The sequence below is a fragment of the Periplaneta americana genome, chromosome 8, assembly GCF_040183065.1.
Source record: "Periplaneta americana isolate PAMFEO1 chromosome 8, P.americana_PAMFEO1_priV1, whole genome shotgun sequence".
In the NCBI taxonomy this organism is placed as follows: Eukaryota; Metazoa; Arthropoda; class Insecta; order Blattodea; family Blattidae; genus Periplaneta; species Periplaneta americana.
Window position 1 is genome coordinate 107,618,874 of NC_091124.1, and position 18,833 is coordinate 107,637,706.

The following is an 18,833-nucleotide window of genomic DNA, read 5'->3' on the forward strand; positions in this document are numbered from 1 at the left end:
TATACTATCGAAAGTCAAACGATTTTTGTATTATTGAGTGACAAATTTAGCGTATTTTATAAAAACAAGCCCTTTCAGCGCTCAGAACTCTGGAACCATTTACTGCAGAACATTGAACGAGAGCTTGTTTTGAAGCTGACATTTGGTAGGTTATGTTAAAAAGTAATCCTTATTTTTATTGTACACAGAGAGACAGATAATCTAATTTTACTTGCTTTTAGGCTTTTTGGACATTTGTAAAAATGTAAAAAAAAATATTGAGAAAAAAACCTTGCATTATTAAGAGGGATTCAGCATTGTTTGCTTAGTGGTACGGTGATAAGTTTCGAGGGTATTAAATAGATTATTTTCACACGCCTAGACTTGAACGGTGCAGTACCGCACGCAATGGCCGAGAGCAGAAGATAAGAGAGGGTTGGGCGTCATTTTGCTCCTGTGTTTATGAAAACCTGTGATAAAGCTAGCACAGCCATGACTGCTAAACAACACATCACGTGTTTGTCTCCTGGCCTTGCTTGTCTCGGCTACCTCCCGTCTCACAGTCAGCTGGTTAGTTCACGCGCGTACTATTTATTTTCTTTATTTGATATTTTCAATACTTTATCAATATACCATAAGTAAAAAGTATGTGTTTATTTGTACTTTCAAAGCGGAATTTAACTATATATTTTTAAAATATTTTTTCCTAGCCAGAGGCGTCTTAATGAGGAAAAATCTAAATTTCTCCATTTCCATAAAAAGTAAGAAAATCTGTTTATATGTGAATATAAACTTTAATTTCTCAGCATCAAAATAAACCATGATTTTGATCATTGAGTGAAAGGGTTTCGGAGCTACAACAGTTTAAAGTTGCTAATTTTATGAAAATACGATAAATTTAAATATTTTTAATTTAAACACTATGAAGTTCTGATGCCTCAAACTTTGCACAAAGCATTGTATCACAGTTCTCTATGCACAAAAAAGTTTCATTGTATTTAGAAATTGTAAGGTCAATTTTCTCTACGTTTCGGTCGATTTGAGATGGAATAGCTCATATATATATTTTCAGTATTGAGGTAACTGACTGAAACCTTTCTACTTGGTTACTAATTATAAAGTTATGTTTCAATTGTGTTTAAGCTAATTCACCATGACAATACTATGCTAAAACATATTATAATTGGTTTGTCTCATGCTTTAATTAAATCAAGAAAAAACTTAAGAAACCCATAAAAAAATGTCCATTTCGTCAAAAATTGACTTCATGCCTTTTAACAATGACTCAATTTTGTTCACAGTTTTTGTGTCTTGTTTCACAATGATTACTGATTTGTTAATGGATCCTTTCCTCAGATATTCACATTATATAATCAATCATTAACCCAATAGACTCGTATCTAAATTCCCTGTGCTCGGATTGCACTTGCATATAATGTCCAGTTTGCAGTGTGATGTAAAAAAACTGATATAAAAAATAACTATGCAACATTTTTTATGCAAAATTTATCAGAAGTTACGCTGAAAGTATGTGCTTACTGATTAAGATGTCTTACTAAGTTATTCTGGTGTGAAAAATCTCGCATGACTACAGCTCGTCAAATGATGTGATTGGGTTAACATTTAAGACAATTTAGATACAGCAATTGAAACTTCTTACACGTCTTTCTACTACAGTAGAACCCCGATTATCCGTCACTCTATTAACCGATTGGATATTATGTCTTTCTCTCAGATTTTTTTTTGTTACAGAAATATTTGAAGTAGGCAACTGTACATTATATTAGCACGTATTTTTTTTCTAAAGAGGGTTATTACAAGACTTCAACCCTTACACAGTACGGTCTACTGTTTGGGTTGTCATACTGTATAACGTCTATATTAAATGTCTCCTACAGATATCAAAAGAAATTGTGTTGTGCTAAATACAAAAAGTAGAAATAATTGAGTGGTTTAGGGAACGAGAAACTGTGGCTCATCTCAGAATACAAATCTGGCATCACAACCATCTGCAATTTAATAAAAATCGAAGCCAAAGTGTATAAAGACCTCCACTATTCCTATCTTCCCACAGAAGACATTACAAAGAGTTTTCTTGCACCTTAAAAACCTGTCGTTAACAACCAGACATAAATCACTGAATTTCTGGTACACAATCTAGCATATTGAATACAAGGCCATAAAGAAAATTACGAAAGTGTAAGCATTATTCACTAAATTTACGAAAATATTTTATGGCATGGATTATCCGATTTTTTCGATTAACCATTCAGCCCACCCCATTCATTACCATGGATAATAGAGGTTCTATTGTAATAACTAAAACCGAAAATATGAATATTGAAAAAATTTTTTGCAGCTCATTTTGTGTGATTGGCATTAAAAGCACTGCATACCCTGCATTACCTTTTAATAAATACACTGATTAACAAAATGGGAACTGAACACTCAGTGTCATTTTTCTAACATATAATATCAACTATACAGTATGATATTCAGGTGAAGAAATTCATTTTCCATCACAGTGCTCTTACCAAAGGAACTAATGATATAAAACCACAAACAGGCATTCAAATTCACTCATAAATACTAATATGAATATACCTCAATTGGATCAACATCGTGTGCAATGACAACGAGTTGGGCCTTCTTCTGTTCAACCAACTTTGTGACAGTGTTTGTACCCTGACGCAACACATTAGGTCTCTTTGTTGGTGTATCTTCCTTCTTTGCTACTTTAGCTTCAGCCCTTGAACGAAGTCTAGCTTTCTTTGCATATGGCGTTTCTGGTCTATATTTCTCCAAAATCTTGAACAATGATTGAGCTGAAATAAAGTCATTTGTAGTAAGTTTCAGTAAAGAATTTTGGACAGCATTAGAAATTTAAAAAATGAATTACCAATAATATATGCAAAATATAAGCAGAATATTAAATTAAACAGAATAAATATATCACATTTCAGTGGTTCAGTGAATGAGCTATGCATCCATGTAGAGTAAAAAAACATTTAACACAATTCTCATAACAAGAGTTTAGATTTTGACAATCTCCATAAACTTCCCCAATCAGGGGCTGCCTACACAAAGCATACTTGATGCATACAAAAAATAACAACAATAAGGAACAATTTTGATAAAAAAAATCAGCTCTGAAATTAACATAATTGCAATTGGTACAAAAGAGAGCAAAGTAATAAAATAAAAAGTATAGAGTATTACAAGAACTTGAACAATTATTTAAATACAGGTTGTCTGAATCACTCTGTGTGTATGTATGTGTATGTGTGTGTGTGTGTGTGTGTATATATATATATATATATATATATATATATATATATATATATATATATATATATATATATATATATATATATATATAAAATGGAGTTTTAAAATTACAAAAGATCCTTTTACAGCAACAATGGCTACAGTCGTCATTAGAACAGAAGGGAGACCAACTTGCGACAGAAATTTACAAAGAGGCAAGTGACTGTACGCTTCATGCTGCATCTCCATGGATAATAAGTTGTATTTCTCCCTGTAATAAGGAATCACAGGTTTGTATATTAGTCTGCTGCAACATTTCTGTGGCTTAAAACCAGAATGAAGAATATCAATTCTTTCCTCTTTCGATAATGTCATCACGAAAATCAAGAAATTTGTTACAGGGAAGCTCAAATAATCACAACAATGCATTGAAACTGTCACAGGTTAACCAAACAGTAAAGCAGGAAAAGTTAATTACCAGAATTGCATAAAAATATCTTTTCCAAAGCCTCCTTAGTACTGTATCATGTTACAAAATATCTGTAGATGCAGTAACTAATGTTTGTGTCATTATAACAGTTATCTTTAAATAATTTGGAAACGATTAGAGATATCTCAAAATGGATTGAACCACTGTTTTTCTCAGAAAATATCACAAGATTTTGATTACCTACATGACCCCCTTTCCATTTAAAATTTCAAAGTTGCATTCAAAATGGCGGCTTTTGAGATAGCTGAGGACTGGAATTGAATGTATCACTGGTAGAGCATTTGGTCTTACAAACACTGGTAACACCAATAGTAATCGAAAATCAAGCATATGGAAGATATTTATATGGTTCCAGACTTTTGATTCACGCTGTATTTAATTTCATAGCATGTTTCTTAGTCTATTTTTAGACAGTCTACTCTTAACCAGAATGACATAATTGTTTTCCATTTTATTTCACATATGTTTTAGTGATGAGTACACATTTGAAATCATAGCAAATAAAATTTCAGTTTTTGCAAAAGACATGGTGAAAAATATCCGCCAGATTGTGTAATGATCTTTATTAAACTTTAATCCCGTTTACATCATGATTTGGTCTGTTACCAGTGGCAAGGGCACTGGGCGTCTGTATGTGGTTAATGGGACAATGTGGCAGAATCACTATAAAGAGGAACAGGTTGCTGCTTCAATTAAGGGAATGGTTCCCAAATAAAAAACTCTTTGTTTTTAATGTCAGATGGAGCTCCTTGTCACACTGTTCGACTAGTAAAAGCTTTTCTGAAGGGAAAATATGTCATTGCCTTGGTCAGGAAATTCGCCATATATCACTGAAAATGTTTGGCAGCTCATGAAGGCAAAAATGGCTAAGGAGATGATGATAAAATCTCGGCTGCTTGAGAAGATTACTGATATTTTCTATTACCACCTATTGTTGCAAGAGACAACACAAGTATGCATTACAGTATGCCAAGGCAAATTAATGCTTTACTAGTTATGATAGAGGTTTGACTGAATATTAAGAGGGATGTGTAATACAATGTGAATGCTAACATATTTTATTATAATACAAAAATATTTACAGTTCATGACTTTTTTTTTACCAAAAATGTATATTGGTAGTCACAAAAGGTCAAAGAAATTTTGTGTTATTCTTTCAGCCATGTGAAAATAATGTCTTCTTTGTTTTAGCCTCCTGGTACGAATTCTTACTAGAAATCAAGGTACTTCTAATAATATGGTCAGGGACTGTATCATTTTTATTTTTTTCACAGATTAATACCACATGATTTATTGGTTGTAATAAAAGTGTAAAAAACTATAAAGGACAAAGAGTCACATCCCTAACAGCAGCATTTTAAAGATTTGTCTGAATTCACAATGCTACGTTACAGCACAGCCACAGTATGCATTGCATACTGCAGTAGGTGGTAGTGGTATTTCACTTCATTATATTCAGAGGAATTTAAACTAATTTACAGTATAACCTTCACAGCAGTTTTTTAGTCATGTCCTCGACACTTACGGCCTTATTAATAAACAGTGTATAGTTTTTATACGAGACTTCTGCAGAGTTGGGGCAGAAAATGTTAAACCATGCATTAGCGATGGATGTATAAACAGCCTGTAACTATACATAGGAAATGCTTTGAAGTAGTTATATAATGTACATGAAACCCCTTGTTCAAGTGTTGTATATAGAGAAAAAAACGGCAGTCCCTCTAACACCTGTTCGTAAAGATTGTCATTTTATGATAGTTGCCTCTTTTTTTTTTAGTTAGTTATTTAACGACGCTGTATCAACTACTAGGCTATTTAGCGCCAATGAGATTGGTAATAGTGAGATGATATTTGGCTAGATGAGGTCGAGGATTCGCCATAGATTACCTTGTGTTAACATTACGATTGGGGAAAACCTCGGAAAAAAAACCCAACCAGGTAATCAGCCCAAGCGGGGTCGAACCCACGCCCAAACGCAACTTCAGACCGGCAGGCAAGCGCCTTAAAACCGACTGAGCCACGCCTGTGGCTGGTTGCCTTGTAAAACCAAAGAACATAGACTAATTGGAATAATATTGCCATAGCTGTTCTTTCTGACCAAAATATAGCATGGTGATCGATCAAGCCCAGTTGCACTATCAAAACTTATCGCTACAAACTAGCACTAACTATCTGATGCAATAGAGAACCTGTGTTATACTATTACCTTTCGTAAAGAAGTAATGACAAAACTATGACGTAGCTGTGTAACAGTTGTACTGTTATACATGACTCATGTAGTGATTATTAGTAAGAAATTTACACACGTCTTATAAACGAGCTATTTATTGTGTAAGTATAAGACAGTTAAATGTCTGTATCAGAGCTTTTATTAGTATGACCGTTAGTATTTTTAGTTTTATACACATTGGAACTATGTGCAGCCACAACAAATGAGATTAAAAACTATCTACCACCCATATAAGGCACAGATTGATTTTACGTCTGTTCAGTGCTTCAAGAAATAATGTTGAATATTGCGAATGTCACCTCCCTAACATACTAAAGACCATGGAAATCCCCATCTATTTTGTTTACTATGAAAAAGGACAAGATTTTAATCACATAACTGAATTGACCATAAAAAAATCATCAAAAATAAGAATCCTATGTTCTCAACTTATGCAATATCCGTATCCCATTTGGCATGCTTTTCACTCATCTGCTGCGCAAAGGCATTTCTTCCAAGGTATTGTTCATTTATCTTGTATCTATGCAAGATTTTTTTTGGTAATCTATACAATAGTAATGTTAATATTATAAGCAATTCTATGAGATTCCTCACTAATATTAACAGCATCAAAATGACAATAAAAGAAAAAGCACTGATTCAATATGAAAAACTTATCAGATTACCAGGACACAATTTGCATTCATACAGTCCTCTATGTAGATTGAAAACTCAAAAAAGTTTCATATCTATTGTTCAAGAATTAAAACAGAAAATCAATATCCCGAATTTAAAAGAAAACTTACAAATTAAACCAAACCCTTTAACTCTATTAAATATAGAATATAATTTAAATTTAACAGAAGAAATACTGAAATCAGAAGTAAACACTGAAATACTGAAACAATTGTCTTTAGAGACAATATTAGGTACCCTCCACAAAACTGGCTTCAATTATACACAGACTGATCCTTGATCTCAAGAGAACAAGGTGCCAGTGCAGGTGTTACGTGCTGTCTCTTCTCACTTTATAGATCTCTTGGATATAGAACAACAAGTTTTGATGGTGAAATCATTGCAATAAGTGAAAGTCTCAGGAATCTTCTATGCCACATCAATAAATTTAAGAATGCAGTTATATTGTCAGACTCCAAAGCAGCTATTCTATCAATAGTCTCTAAACACACACCTTCATCTCAAACAGCAAAAATAACTAAAATGCTCTCTCAATTAATATCACTCAATAAAAGAATTGTATTCCAATGGATACCATCCCATTGTGGAATCCTGGGAAACGAGAATGCGGATGCTTTAACAAAGGGCAACACTGCTACTTACAGACCTGTTACTAAATCTACGTTTTACTCTGTGAAAAAATTTATTAAATCTACATACTTAGACTTTAACAAACAAAATTTGATAACACAATCCCAAGGGAAAAAATGGAACTCTCTGCATCAAAATCCACAGTTAATTCCAGATTTACCATGTAAATCGTCTGTAGCTGCATTTAGATTGGGAACAGGCCATGATTGTTTGGTCAAACACCTGCATAGAATTGGAATATATCAGTCCCCTAACTGCCCATTGTGCAACTCAAACCAAGAAATGGATTCGGAACACCCCAAAATCTGTGCTTCAGTGGCTGGCCATGATAATATCTTTGAAAAATATTGGAGTGCAAGAGGTCAAATGACTTTACTGTCAAATGCCTGGCATTAGAAAACAACAACAACATATTATAAATAATACATTTACTTTGCCTGCCATGAGTCAAACATTGACATCACAGAACTAGTTTTGAACTGACATGATCTCATTCCTTATCATCGAAGATATCCCCAATCATGCTGAGGTTACAGCTGTTACCAAAAATTGAGTACAGAGTCTCTATCAACTTATATTCATAAATAATGGCAACTTCTATATACAGTAAGTTTTACTATAAATGGATACAACAGCTTTACTTTCTCCTCCAATGAAAACCACATTCTGCCTAAAATTACACTGCGTTCAGACAGGATCGAACTTATTTATGAGACAACATTGGACCACTGTGGATAACTAAATATGAGCAAAATTGTAAATCAGACAATGTGGTGTTGTGCTTCAGAGATCTTGGTGGTACAGACTTGTCATCAGAAATCAGATAGCAAATACAATCATCATGAACACATGTAACCACAACTTCAAGAAGTTAATTCTGTAAACTCTTAATTTTCACAAGTTCTGATTACCTGTCTGCTTGTCTACAGTTGAAGTAAATTGGTTAATTGGCGGTGGCACTTTCAACCTCTTCTGCAATACAGCCTTCTGACGCTGAATACGGATGTATTTTGGCCATTTGACAAATCGGCTTAAATCTCGTGAAGGCTGGATGTCCTGCCCTGAAAGAACATGAAACATTTTAATAATAAAATAATAAAAAAAAAACTTTAATTTTCCCTCTCTGAAATATTGTGAAGTATGGGGTCTATTCCTTCATAAACTATATAAATAGGTTTTAAAGCAGCAAAATTCAGCCATAAATAAGATATGAAATTAAATCAGATTTCATACTGCTCATGGTTTGAAATCCCTATATTAGAATAAATTTTAATTTATATTATTATAATGCCCTTCTGAAATTTTTTGAAGTATAGTATATCATGATTAGAGTCCGGATTCTTATGCAATTACTAGGGAACAGATTTCTAAGTTCCGTACCTATTTTGTTTGCTATGTTCTAGGCGTATGTCATCAGATATATCTTAAGTTTCATGCACACAGGATTCTCCTATCAAAATTCTATACGACCTAAACTGCCTAAATGAACCATAAACTCCTATAAATACCTAAAATCTGTGTCTGAAAATTGCTTTTTAATAGTATTTTGCATATATTTAAAATAAAAATTCCGGTACTAGAAAAAAAAAAAACCTTAAAACACCAATCTGACAAGTTCGTCCTATATTGGTCTTAGAAGGGGTGAGAAGAAGATTTCATCTAATTTCCTGGAACTGAAGTTCATTTGGAAAAATCGTCATTATTGTCATCAGCTTCAGAGCTTAAGGCATAACTGGCTCATTCCGGTCTCATGAATTACAACTGCTGTATCCATCTCCTCGGTCTGCCAACATTCCTTACAACTTTAAAAATAATTTTGGAATGCGGTCATCTTCAATCCATTCTAGATGCTCCATCCAATCGTTCCTATATTGAGATACTTTTTCCGTTAATTCGAATATTTTGAGTTCTTTTCGAATGTCATTTCTTTTCGTATCCCATAAAGTAGACTATATTCAGCCACACCTCTCAAAAATTTCATTTCTGCAGCTTTTATTCTGCGTTCTTTCTTATTTAGAACCAAAATTCTGTACCATACATCAACATAGGAACTGCTACCACTTTGTAAAATTTAAGTTTGGTGTTTTCCCACATAGTCTTTAAAAATATTCTTAATGTACCATATACGTAACTGAATTTGATTTGTAAAATCTTCGTTTTTCAAGTATGATATGTTGCAACTGAGATAATTAAAGCAGTTGACCTTTTCAATAGGTTTTTCTTCTAATGTGTGTGTGTATGTATGTCTAATGCCTACCCACTTCACTTCACAAATTTAGCTCTTATTGCTTCCAATCCTCTAAATGCAAACACTTTTGTTTTATTAGGAGAAATGTTTAAAGAGTAATTTTCATTTTCTAGATACATGCTTTTATCACTGTTATAAGATGTTATGGTATACCTTTCTGGGCCATTATACTCCATAATTTGTTTCTATTAATTTTGTCAAAGGGCTTTTCAAAATCTATAAAGCTATATAAGTTGGTATATTGTATTCTCTGTGTTTTTCTATTACCTGGTTGATTGTAAATATGAAGTCAGAGCAAGCTCTACCTTTACGAAATCAATTTTGAAACTCTACGATTATATTTTCTATTATTTTGTTTAATCTATTATTTGTTATCGATGCATAGATTTTATAACAAGTATTTAAAATACTTATTCCTATTGGAAAAGTCCATCTAGCATAAAAGGGATGGTAATACAGTCTAGTATATACAGTCACGAACCTTGAGTTGTGAGGATACTAGGAACAATACACTGTGCCGAAACTATTTTGCATTGTCTGTAATGAGGGGATCCTAGTGGTTAGCATCTATCTATGGACGATATTTACTACGTATTGAGCTTCGTGACTGTATATACTAGACTGTGGTGGTAGGTTGTTAGGCGAGAGCTTACAAATTAGTTTTCACGTCAATGCACCTGTTATGCAAAATGAAACCGATCGATCAGCAATAAGTCATAAGGTTGACGCTCACTGGCACAAACCGGAAATATTCTGTGAGAAACGTATGCTTGTTTTTTCAATGGCAAATGCTCACTTGTCTGAACAGAAGCAACCGGCTGCCAGTCCTGACGGACAGGATTCTCGCGACACAACCCTAGCAGAAATTTCCAGGACGGCTGATAGCGATCATCAACATTCGTATGTCTTCGGAGAAAATTGTGTTGGCTATTCTCAGTATTTTCCCACTCAACACATGCTGGTGCGTTGTTCAGTCAGATTATTCTTCAAATGGATGATGAAAAGTTAATTTTAACAGTGCTAATAGCTCTCCTGTGCTGATTGATCTTCGAAATGTGATGTTTCCCTTCATTATTTCAGGTGCTAATAACAGATGAAGTTCTAAAAATTTTTCTTCGCTCATACGAAAGTACTGGGGGTGGGGGGGGGGATTACTGGATCTTAACACAAAAATGGGAAAAGATGGTTAAATTCACCAAAAACACTTTTTTTTGATAATCTTATGACTAGAGCCCGGATTTTATGTAATTACATATTCTGTTCCTATATATGTAGCTATAAGGAAAGCTAAAATGTCCACTAATCATATTAAAGAGTTTATTATTCCGAAGTTTTAAACGTTTTGACATATTTGGTACATAGTAAATATTTTGGCATATATTATATATTTTTATATATTCTGAAAGATATTGCATATTTTGAAAGAACACTAATTTTTTTTACCAATTTTCCCTCTAATTCATGTATATAGAGGTGATCTTTTATTCATGATATAGTTAAGAAACTGTGCAATTTTTATGAAATGCATTTCAAAGAATTTTTGCTCACAAAATTCTTATATAAGGAATGAATAATTTCCTCACTGTACAATATTTGTTAACTTACTGGGATTTTTATTTCATTCCATTCAGTAATACTCTCACTTTTAAAAACATTTGCATTCATCATATAATTGAATATAGTATTAAACATGGAATATAAAATACTCAAATATAAAACAATATCACTACCAAACCTATATATTATATCATGCATGTGTAATTACTGCAAATAGTGAAAATACTACTATAGTCAAAATTAGCATTAGTATTGCTACTAGTATTAGTATTCAAGTCAGATGTTAAAATAATATTATAAGTAATTCAGAAACTTCATTCAGTCAATAGACTTCACAATCTTGGATACAATATAAACAAAGCAGACGCCATGCTGTCAGACCTGGACCGTGTTAGCTCCTGCTGCCATCTGTCGGGACACGATGACAAAAAGGTTCCCATTATAACAGCATTTAAAAATTGGACTTCATGTGGGAAATAAAAAACGTGCTCCGTCGAAAAGAAACAAGTTCTCCTGACACGAGTGATGCTGAAACATTCACCTTCTACCAGTGAATTTAATAAAAATTTCTGCATAGCAATGATTGCTGCAAAGATACCATGTTATGAATACACTGACACAATGGAAATGATTAGAGCTGGACTTGGTAGTTTCTATGTATGGGTTGCCGTTGATGAGACTTATCAATAACGGCAGAAAATAAGGAAAAATATTTAATTATTAATTGTGCCTCCAAACAATAATTAAATGAGGTTGAATCGTGTGCAGAAATACATCTAATAAAGCTTAGATTTTAAATTGCATATTTTTATTTATTTCATATTTATGTACATATTTCTCGTTTTCATATTACATCAAATCCAGGCTCTAGTCATGCCCCCATATTTTTATTTATTTTTCTTTCTTTACTCCTCATTAGCTAAACGATTCAGTAAAATAAAATCATCTTCGGAACTGCTACTATCACTACTATCTCACTCCACGATTGAAACCAGACTGCCTATCGACTGGTACCGGAATATTCCGAGCAGTGAGTATTAGAGCTTCCGCGAAAGACGGACTGCTGTAGATTTCCGTTCCGGTTGGTTCGTGCCAGTGAGCGTCAACCTTTACACTGATATAATTTGATTCTTCAGTTCTGTAGAACTCATTGTCAACACCGGTTCCTTGTACTTAAACTCCATCTAAAATGGAATATATTTACTAAAATTAAAATTAAAATTATTAATCGTTAATTTTATATATAAACTCCCTAAAAGTCCTAAATTGGATTTTATAAAGTCCTAAATATCTCTTTTTAGCAGCTAGAAATTCGTTCCCTAGTAATTACATATCCTTCATATGTTTCGTAAAATTAGAAATGTTTAAAATTTACATAAATAGGGGCCATATACAGTAGTCTAGTTTCATGTTACATATTTTGCCCAATACTACATATTTATTAGATTAACACATTTTTACATAAAATGGCTTTCAAATATAAGTTTACTAAAATTGTTATGCACAATGCCTTTTGTTCTCAACTCTGTTGGCAGGCCATTCATTAGCCATGTCACCAAAGTAAAAAAATTCCAAAGGCGTCTATCTATCTATCTATACATCTCAATGCTCTGTTATGTTATGGAGATATCTCCTTTAAGAACATGTTTTCACTGAATTATTCGGGAGCGAAGGTCAGAAGAGATGACAGCTGGTGCACAAACATACTGGTCGCATATTAATTTTAAAATTAACTTAAGCCTGGAATATCCTGATTTCGTCTGACCATTTAAAGAGTTCAGTTTATTAAGATTGTTCTCATATATTGCTGTGATTTAACGAGAGAGAACACAGATGAAAAGTTACAATTGCCTCATCGTTATCCACAAAACTTCAGTCATGGATAACTATTGATGATGCACTTACAACAGACAGTAATAATTAGTGTTGTGTCGAGTGTGATAAAAAATTAGATGCTCTACGAAATCTCAATTAGAACAACATATCCAAAGTGTGCTTCATGAGGAAATAACTGCAGACATCGAAAAAACAAGTTCTCTCGATGCAGATGCAGCAGGATTCTTCAGTAAGTGGAGATCATTTGCACAGAAATAGTTCTTACATCTGGATTTCTGTAGATGAAACAACTGACGTCTTGGGACGGTATGTAGTAAATTTAATAGTCTGCAAATTAAGTGCAAATGTTCCATCTAAACTCTCTCTCATTGTAAGCAAACTGCAAGATTCCACAAACCATTCCACCATTGCTCGATTTGCCGACAGTCTTAAAGTGTTATAGCCAGGAGGAAAGATAACCTGTTGTGACCTATTTTGAAAAGGACAATGATGCTACTAAAGCTAAGGGTTTGCTGAAAAGTCTGAAGTAATTAAAATTGATTACGTTTCTCTACTTCCTTTTGCATTTTATACGAAAATGAACCCAGAAGTGTGGCACTGTACAGTGAGGAACTTATTTCATCCCTAAAAGTAAAAAAATGGAACACTGCATCTCAATTTCAGAAAACCTGCAATCTAATGTTGAGTCATGTGAAGAAATACTGCTGGACCAATATCAATTTCATGGAAATTCAGGGAAGTGCAGCATAGAAACATTCAAATTAGGAAGCAAGAGTTCCAGGCATTTAAGAGGAAATTTAAAGACACATGCAAAATCTGTCTCAACAGATATGATTACATCTCTAAACTAAAGCCAACCTAAGGTTGATCCTGATGTAAACAAAGGAAATTTTTCATCTGTGGACAAAGATGCTGATTAGTGCTTATTCGGCACTACTTGCAAGTGCTATGTGATAAAGTACAGGGACGGTCACATTAAAATTGTGCCAAAAACATGACATGTCACAGGTGTAGAAAATTCTTTCAGGGTTGTGTTCCAAACATGGTGTTTAGAAACTTTGGTTGTTGGAATAAATGTACTATTAATATGAATTAAAACACACAAATTCAATAAATGTTAATACAGTTACACATTATAGTAAATTCGAATTTTAAATTTCTAGGGATTATATCTCTATGTTCACACTCTCATATGTTACGGGCATTAGAATTAAATCACATTATGTAATATAATGTGCAATAATATAGCATACTATTAGGCCTACATCTCAATTGCATGTGAATATTCAGAATCTGGCAGCAGCTCAATTCCTTCCAAATTGGAAGTGTTGGTAACATCATCTGTACTTGAACTGTCGTCCCCCAACTTTATGGCCAACCTATCCACAAGTGTCACTTAAGCAGTCTATATTCCACATCTTCTCCTCTTCTCGCATTAAGTACATGTTCTTCAATACAATTTCGCCACTTATCAGCTGTAACATGTCAGAGCTGACTCAACTAAACAATGTATGGACTGCGGTTTGAATGTTTTGTTGTGTCATGTAACATAAAGGGAGAAAGTTTTTTCATAATCGTGAATATATTAAATTATTCGTGGAAATAGTGACGACCAAAGTTTTTAAACTGGTAACCACTTTCAGACTACCAAGTTTCATACCCTGATAAATTGAGTTACTACTGCTGTAATGTAATTAAATTACAATTTTTTATTGCTCAAGCCTCCATTTACTACAAATAAATTGCCCACATATAAGCACTTCTAGAAATATAGCAATTGGTGAATTTTATATACTCTACTTACCAATACCAAAGTTTCTTGTTCTTTTTTCAAACAGAGGATTGACAACCTTTTTTGGTTCTGCCTTTTTTACAGCTAAAGGTGCTGCTGCAACCTTCTTTCCTACCTTCTTCTTCGGCTACAAAATAAATAAGTGCATTATTTAGGCAAATTAACTCTACACATCAAATGGGAAGATAATAATAGGGAATACAAATGGTACTATGAATCAGAGATCTTGGTGGTAACTGTATTGTCTTCAAGACTATCTGATAGCAAATACATGGTCATCATATTCATTGTCCATTGTGTTGTTTTTAAACAGGCACTGCATAATGATTTAGAATCGATAAAATTCATGATAGCATGGTGGTATATTAATGAGAAGAGCCTGATGATTCGTTATGCATAACATTTGCTTTACAGTTAGAGAAAACATCGGAAAGAAACCCATCCAGTTAACCAGATTATCATCCCAATCAGAATTCAAACCCATCTCAAAGTGCAGTTTCGGTCCAGGAAACAAAAATTCTGGAGACACTTTCGAAAAGGCTAAGAGAGTTTTTTCTTAAATAAATTGCAGAAGGATGAACATGCACACACAGAGGTTACAGTGTACGCAACATTATTAAAGTTTTTTTTTTAAGTGCTATCCTGAAAACAGGAAAATCAAGATTTATTTAAATAAAATAGATCTTGCATCAGAGTTGTTGGTATTGAACTTTTTACACAAAATATCAGCCAATCTTCGGTATTTTCCCAACCACACAAGGGACTGATGTCTGATTTGCGTTTTGTTATGGGTTAGATAGCTAAGTGGCATGTGGCAGAGGTACGTGACAAGGGGAAAATTTTAGAACACGGACTGCACCTACCAAATTATGTCTTAAAATACTAAAAAGAGCAAATTTGTCTGCGTTTGTCGAATGTGCATCATTATATTTACGAAAAGGCACTTTTCAGTGCCAATAATTTATTTTGTGTGCACAAGGTTGGAATTTTGAAGACAGAAAGGGTGCAATCCGTGTTCTGGAGTTTATCCTAAATTTGAAATACTGAGGCTCAAAATCTGAAAAGTGGGCTTTTTTTTTCAAACTGCTTAACTATAAAAGGGGATGGGTAAGAGAATTCAAATACTTTTTGCTAAAGGTTTGATAATTCTCCAGAAGAGCTACACAGCAAAGAGGACACAATTTTCTTTTGCTTCACTGGTTTTTCTCAGATGTATATAGTGATAAACACGTGGTTTTGTTTAAGGCCAAAAATACTTTGGCTAAACTAGCAAATAGGCAGGCTACTTCCCTTCATATGCCACTTACAACTGTTTTACAGCTGTTTCCTCAGTCAAACGTAACTTAGATAACATTACGGAAGTTTCACGCTAATGTACACACGAATATTTTTGTCAAACATAACTTAGGTGACATTACGGAAGTTTCACGCTAGCGTACACACGAATTTTTGTAGGCCTAAGTGTTAATATGGGAAAATCTGAAAGAACAGAACAGAGAAGCTTCGCCCACTATCCCCTCTACTAGGAAGTAAGGTTGGTGGGTTGATACCTAGTGGAGAAAAGTGGGACTGAAAACACCATCTAGGGAGCAAAAATAGAATTCCATTCAATCTGCCCCTTCTTCTCTTCTCTCTTCCTCATTCCATCACACTATTTTTTTTCCCTCTTATTTCTTTGCTTACGGTGGGATTTGATCCCTCAAAGTTGCCTACCAAACACACACTGTGGGTAACGAGTAACACTTTAGACCACACGATCATGAAAGCACATACTGAAAATGGGAAAATTAATCTACGTCTGCGAGTGAGCCGAGTTTGGGTCTCCAATAGTGTTACTTTCACAGGTGAGTGTTGTGTTGTGGTAAGTATGGTCATTTTAAATTTATTGGCGTTATTGTTACCACGTGAGAGCTGTCGCATACACAATTTATGCAAAAGTGAGCTGGTTAATACATGTAATTCTTACTACATGAAAATCCGTCGAATGCACATAGAATTTACCAGGCATGTTTGCTATAGGAAGGCTAGGGATTGAGCTGCCAGGGCAGGGTGTAGTGAGAGACAGCATACAATAGACAGAGAGAGCAGCTGCCATGTAAGAAGCAGTGAGAGTGGGAATAAGTTCTAATACTGCTGTTTTGATCTTTCTGATTTAGCTATTAATATCAGGGTACACGTCTTTCATATGCCTTGCATATACTCAAAGTTGTCTAAGAATGTGTCCTTTTTTGGTGTCCGCCTTCCTTTGGTAACGCTATTGTAAATATTTACCAAAAATGTGGGAAAATTTTAGAACACGGATTGCACCTACCAAATTATGTCTTAAAATACTAAATGCGCATCATTATATTTACAAAAAGGCACTTTTCAGTGCTAATAAAGTGCCAATAATTTATTTTGTGTGCACAAGGTTGGAATTTTGAAGTAAGAGGGAAAGGGTGCAATCCATGTTCTGGAGTTTATCCGAGATCGAAGTTTGGATCGTTCATGTTCATACCAAAAGACATTTCGTAGAAATAAGACAAAACAAATTTACAACTTCACTACATGTGGTCGAAATCTGACAGTAAATATAATGTTATTTATACAAAACGTTGTAAGAAACCAACTTTTACAAGACTACAGGACAACACAGGTTATGTATAAGGATAGAATTCAGAGAAAAAGAGAAGGAAATGCTAGACACCATGGAAGGTAACAGAGGTGATGAACTCCTCGGAGCAATTAAATCCACTTAGAACCCGAAATAACGGGACTGTCGCCAGAGCAATGAAAAATCTGATAAGGGAAAATCGCAAAGACCAGAACGTAGAAGCTTCTCTGAGTCTTTGGACAATCAAGTGGGATTACATAAGGATTGGCGTGAAACAGTTAACAAAAAATACCAATGTACATATATAGGAAAATATCTCGCTGGGGTTTCATTGTTATCATCGGAGGGTTAAGATTACTTTTAACTATCTAAATATGTTTTTTTCCTCTCATATGTTGTGCGTAGCCGAATCGAAGATTCACCATTTCAACAAATTTACTCCATTGTGAACAGTGTTGCCAGGTCTCCGGAAATTTCCGGAGTTCTTCGGAATTTTTTAACTTCCCGGAAAAATACGAAATAAAGTTGTAATCTCCGGATTTTTTATGTAGGAAATTATTTATTTTTTTTTTTTTAGAAAACCAATCTCTGGCATACATTAAAACTGGTACATGAACATTACATAGTTCAAGTTTTGTTAATATTTTATAACTTGACTACTAATGCTTCCCTAAATATAAAATATGTGACGCATAAAAACGAACATAATTTGGTCTGGAGAAACATCTATGAGAGGAAGGTGGTGACTACAAATTGGTGAGTAGAAAAATTAAAGTAGAAATCTTTTTATTGTAGGTTCATGTATTGTAATAGAAGTGGTTATAACCACATTATTTTATGTGATTTTCATTACCACCTCCGGAAATATTTTTCCAAGATCTGACAACACTGATTGTGAAATTCTAAATGTTTCTCAATGTTCTATGTACATCTATTCTAAAATGACTAAAATAGTATGTCATATAGTTACGTACATTTCAATACAAACTTTCGTTTGTAACAAACATTACACCAGACGAATGCCACTCTATTAAGCACCACATTATAACACAACGGGATTCTACAACCAGCAATAAACATGTTTTTCTAACATAATTAACAAAGTTTGCTTAATTTACCCATAATGCACATAAATATATACAAATCATTATATAAAAACGTTTACTAACCTTCTTCTGCACCATTTTCTAGCTTTATTTCAAACGATGGCAAATATTTTCACACAATTCTACCAAAACCGAACATTCGCTCCCGTCTACCACGCTACAAACATTTCCAAAAGGAAATAGAACTAATCCATTTGTCATTTGTTTCGGAGACTTCCGTTTCTAGTGCGTTCACAACCACGAACCGAGAGCTTTATGTTCTCTGCTACGACCGTAGCAAATAGTGAAGGGGCGCTCAGGCACGGCAAGGCTCTGGCACGGCCCAATGGACGATAGTAACATTTTAGTAATCTTTGGTTTCGAATCACATCTTGATCACTGTTTCACTAGTAGTTCACTCACTGGAGTGAAAGTGATTTTTTAATCACCG

General features: G+C 33.9%; 1 protein-coding gene and 2 non-coding genes across 3 annotated transcripts in view; all 3 read right to left on the bottom strand.

Annotated features, from left to right (window-relative positions):
- The window catches only part of RpL7A (ribosomal protein L7A), a 55,930-nt gene extending 37,173 nt beyond the window's left edge, over window positions 1-18,757 (bottom strand). The window contains exons 1-4 of the mRNA XM_069833389.1: window positions 18,467-18,757; window positions 14,717-14,831; window positions 8,183-8,332; window positions 2,584-2,804 (exon numbers count right to left, since the gene is read on the bottom strand). Coding sequence (XP_069689490.1) covers window positions 2,584-2,804; window positions 8,183-8,332; window positions 14,717-14,831; window positions 18,467-18,481 — 501 coding nt within the window. The 5' untranslated portion in view covers window positions 18,482-18,757. The remainder of the gene's footprint in view (window positions 1-2,583; window positions 2,805-8,182; window positions 8,333-14,716; window positions 14,832-18,466) is intronic.
- Window positions 8,051-8,119, bottom strand: LOC138705295 (small nucleolar RNA SNORD24). The gene has a single exon (XR_011333686.1). It is a non-coding gene; the product is annotated as a small nucleolar RNA SNORD24 (small nucleolar RNA).
- On the bottom strand, window positions 14,918-14,991 carry LOC138705294 (small nucleolar RNA SNORD24). The gene has a single exon (XR_011333685.1). It is a non-coding gene; the product is annotated as a small nucleolar RNA SNORD24 (small nucleolar RNA).
- Window positions 18,758-18,833: the final 76 nt, after the last annotated feature.